General features: G+C 40.5%; 1 protein-coding gene across 1 annotated transcript; it reads right to left on the bottom strand.

Moving 5' to 3' along the window:
• Positions 1-2,324: 2,324 nt before the first annotated feature.
• b3gnt7 (UDP-GlcNAc:betaGal beta-1,3-N-acetylglucosaminyltransferase 7) lies at positions 2,325-3,575 on the bottom strand. Its single transcript, XM_068743798.1, has one exon. It carries the CDS (start codon positions 3,573-3,575, stop codon positions 2,325-2,327), a length of 1,251 nt encoding a protein of 416 aa, XP_068599899.1.
• Between the last annotated feature and the right edge of the window lie 947 nt (positions 3,576-4,522).

Here is a 4,522-nt window from a genome sequence, read left to right as displayed (position 1 = left end):
ATTATGCCAGATCATAACAAAATGTTTCCTCAAGGGACTTTTCTGATAGAGCAGGGAACGACCTGGCCTTCTAGAACCATCTTGTTCCTCATGAGCAAGCACTTTGGCGACCGAGGCAAGTTTAGTGTTTTATGGTCAAACCCCTGTCATGTAAACAACCCGTGCTGTCGGGGCTTCTGTTTCATCGAAGCCATAGCAACTGAATCTTTAGCCATTGCAGTGATGTTGATCCAGATGCCTTTGAAAAAAGTAGGGTACTAGTGTGAAAGCATGCAGCCCCCCCCTAACCAGCCCCTTAACCATTCTGACATCAAAAGCATCCTCCAATGAGTGCCAACACATTTACAGCTCCATGTCGGTAGGGCGGTTTGCAAGTTGGCTGCCTTGCACCTTTCATCTTTTCGGAGGGCGGCTGTTACTGCAGATCAGCTCTTCCTCTCACAAAACCGGTGCTTTTCAGTCAATTCTGGAGCTAAACAATCAGCCGAGAACAAGTGTCAGCAAAAGCTTCTTAATAACAAGCTGTCAAAGCTGTAAAATATGATTGCCATCAAAATGCCCTGCTGGATATGTGCCCAAATTAGAGATGCAGATAGATCAATTTAAATGTTGCTTCTTTTCCATGTTTCATTTAAACACTGCATTATGAATTACTTGTTGATAATATATTGAAATTGGACCTAAATTGAATAGTTAAATTAAAAATGGACCAATTTAGCTTACATCAATGGTACATTGTTTTCAAAAAGCTGACTGGTGAATGAGATAAATATCTAGTTTCTGTAGAGTTTTTTTTTTTGTTTTGGTCAGCCTGTTGCCTTGGTGACCCCACCCCGGATAAGTGGAAGAAGATGGATGGATGGATGTTTTGGTCAAAGAGGATAGTGTAAAGAACAATTGAAAAGTTTAGATAAATAGTGTAAAATGGTGTTCCAAACATGAAGCAGTAGACTGTCGGCATAGAAACTATACCAAATAAAAGATTACTGAGGAAAGCTGTGTCATATTAGTTTTGAATTTTTTCTTTCTACCAAAAATGAATGTTTTGCAAATGGTAAATTATGGCTTATCTTTATATTTCAATATATGCTTTGCTATTTTACATATATTTTGTTTTAAAATTACTAATACATCATTTTAGATTATCCACAATAATAGACCATCATTTTTTTGCGTAATTGTTTGTTGCTCACAAGGCCAAACACAAAAACAATCTGGGACAAACTAACAGAGAAAGCTATTATCAGTACGTTTATTAACAAATGAAACTCAATGTATGCTTTTATTTTAATATACAGTATATTTTCTTCTCATTGCCATCATCATCATCGCCCACTTTGCCCACATCATCTGTATCTATAATATAATGGAACAATCTGTTAATATCCAATCCTGCTGAAAAATAAAAAGAAGAAACCCACATTGTCAGGTACTTGTACCAGCAACACCTTTAGTTCACAGTGTCACTGTACACCCTCTACCAAATTAATGTCAAGTATATCAGCACATTCAAATCCACAGGCAGCACACGAGAAACAGTTGTTTTTTTACAGTTAATCCTCAAATTTACGATAACATATGAGTAGTAGTAGACACTGCGATCAAGTCAGTCACATTCCAAAATAATAAGTGCAAAGACAACTGTGACAAAATAAAAAGTGATTAAAATATTGTATTATTTACTTGCACTGCATGGGAAGATCCTGATAACACGTATGCACACACAAAAAAAAAAGACAAATGATTGAACTGTTTGACCAAATTACTGAGGTAAGGAGAGATGTTTCCTTCTGCGTTACACGAACGCTGCAGAATGCAACACTACTGGTCAGGGCGAAGGCAATGTCTGACATGTACAAACCCAAATGCTAACGTAATTACAGGTTACACCGCATGTGCAGCGGCGTTCAAAGCCAGGCCAATGGAACACATATGCAAAAATATTATTTATCTCTGACCTGTGTCGCCACTTGCCATAGCAATAAAGTCTTACATTTCTGAATTGTATTGATATTAACAGGGTTTTTAATGATTGGTGGTTTTGTGCCAGCTGTTCCTTTGCTCCCAGGCATTTAAATACTTAAAACATCAGGAAAGACAAGTAAAGGTGTTGGCCACAATGCTTACGATATATATTATAGTCCTTCTTGTTAGAAAATCCTTCAGAGTAGCATTATAAAGAAGGAAAGTCAAAAGTTGCATTGCTGGAAATGATGTCCAATGTCCCTCTCCACATAAAGGAGACTGTAGTGAGATCCTCGAGTCTCATATAAGTACCTTCCAGGGTGAAACTCTGCTTCTTGGTGCCGTCATTACCCAGCAAGCTATAGGATCTCCACTTTCTGTGAACAGATAAGGTCAGATTTGACCAGGTCCCACATGTGTAGGAGTTCTGGTGGGAGCAGCTTGTGTACCACCATCATGCTCCTAAAGAAACAGGGTTCTTTGTTCAATGAACTGCTTTTCTTTTTCACCAAGCCAAATGTCTTAAAGGCATCGTGTTTTATAGGGCTAACATCCAGCACCTCCAGACACATGCCCAGGAACACGTCATCGATGGGGTACAGCTCCAGGGTGTCAGCCACCCAGTGAAGCTTTTTCACCAGTGGCCCATCCATCAGAAAGCCCCCTCCACCTGCATATGGAGGGTAGTATGTCTTATTATACATTGCTTCAGGGATGAAGTATTTGTTTTCCGGTTTTCGAATGGGCCTAGCTTTGAAAATCACATCTCCCACAAACAGGTCCTTCTCATCCTTATTTATATCGAGGTACTCAAGAATGTTGTTGATGCTGACAAAGACATCATCGTCTCCCTTGAAGACGTAGCGCACAGTGGGGCAGTAAGTGTGGAACCACCTGAGAAAGTGAATCTCCTTAAGTGTGAGGTTGAAGAAGCTGTCTAGGAAATCCCACTGGAGGATATCCCCATAGATGCGGTCCTCATATTCCACGAGCTTCTGGTGGTTGACTCTCTCTTCCTCATTGGGGGGTTTGGCAAGAAGGAAAAGGAGCTTAATCACCTTGCCATCAATCACCTGCTCATTTCCCCAGGTTTTCCGGATGGCTTCCCTGCGGTCATGCTGCGTGGCCAGAGACTTTATAACCATGAGCATATATATGTCACCTGAGCATTTGTCTGGGTGGTTGGTGAGAATGGGAAAGTAACGGCAGTGCCGATAGAGCAAAAACTGCTGGAAACTTTCATTCAGACTCAGGTACCAGTCATGGGATGTGAGATTGAGGTTGGCAGAACAGTTGGTGCGGACTACATCCCAAGTTCTGGGGTTGGTGTCCTCTGTGATTTCGGACTCCCCTTTTGTGACCTGATTTTTAGGCACCTCTGTTTTCTGAATCTTCCAAAAGCTTTTTATGGCCTGGTATGTCTCAACCTTGTCTTCCACAGCAGCTCTTGCTCGAGGCCCCACACCCTCAGAGGCATCCATACGAGCCTGCCTTTCAAGTTCCATGGTGGTCTGAATGCTGCCTCTCTGCACAACAGTCATGGCCAACACAGTCAGGACCAGCATGACCCCAACTGTCTTGCAAATGTTCCAGCGATCTCTGTTGTTCATCCTTGCATAGAACAAAAACAATAGTTAACAGTCAGAGATAAGATAATACTATGTCTATCTTTTGCAGTGTTAGTGAAATAGTTTTGTTCTTCTCATAGAAAATATTATTTTCCCCATTTCAACTCAGATTTAACTCAGATTGGCCTCGGAGTAAGAAGAATGAACCATATACTGTAATTGAATTTTTAGTACAAATGGAACAAAAGGAAACTGTAATAGCATAATACTAATACTACTACTACTACTACTACTACTACTACTACTAATAATAATAATAATCAAACTTCTTAAGTAGTCTCAAAATCCTGAAAGGCCATGTATATCAAATATGACACGTTTGGCAATATTAAGTGTAAGTGAAATTTAGTTGGAAAGTGATCCTCTCCGGACCTGTCATGCCATGCAGGGCTCGTTACACCCAAGACCCCCCCAGAGATCATTGCCCATATTACACCCCAGAGGAGGGCACGGGCAAATCTGGAAGCAGGCTGAACAAACATGTTAGTCTTCAGCCTCTTATCCGAATTACAGGACGCGGGTTATGCTGGAGTCCATCCCAGCTGAATACAGACAAGAAAAACATTCACGCTCACACACACACACAAAGAAAATAAAAAATACGGACAGTTTACCGTGTCCTACGTTGCGTGTTTTTGAAGGTGTGAAGCAGCCGGATAGAACCCACGCAGAATGAGGCAACAGCGCTATACTTCCCGACAATAATTATTCTATTTTAATTTCAACCAAATTCAGTCTTTCATACCAGGAAATAATGGCCAGAAAAATCTCCGTTTTTTTTGAAAACAAGGTGAAACTTCTGGCAAATCTGTCAAAAATAACATCAATCTGCATGTATGTACTTTAATTTGTATAATCCTCTAAATCCTGAAATCAAATTTGATACACTTTGCTTCCGAGTCGGTCTTCATGGGCTCATCTTTAGTTAA

Source organism: Brachionichthys hirsutus, chromosome 9 (assembly GCF_040956055.1).
Source record: "Brachionichthys hirsutus isolate HB-005 chromosome 9, CSIRO-AGI_Bhir_v1, whole genome shotgun sequence".
NCBI classification, from domain to species: Eukaryota; Metazoa; Chordata; class Actinopteri; order Lophiiformes; family Brachionichthyidae; genus Brachionichthys; species Brachionichthys hirsutus.
The sequence above is the reverse complement of the archived record's forward strand: the minus strand, read 5'-3'. Positions and strand labels throughout refer to the sequence as shown.

Excerpts from the sequence above, each read along its gene's own strand:
- b3gnt7 (XM_068743798.1), bottom strand. The coding sequence starts at position 3,575 with ATGAACAACAGAGATCGCTGGAACATTTGCAAGACAGTTGGGGTCATG.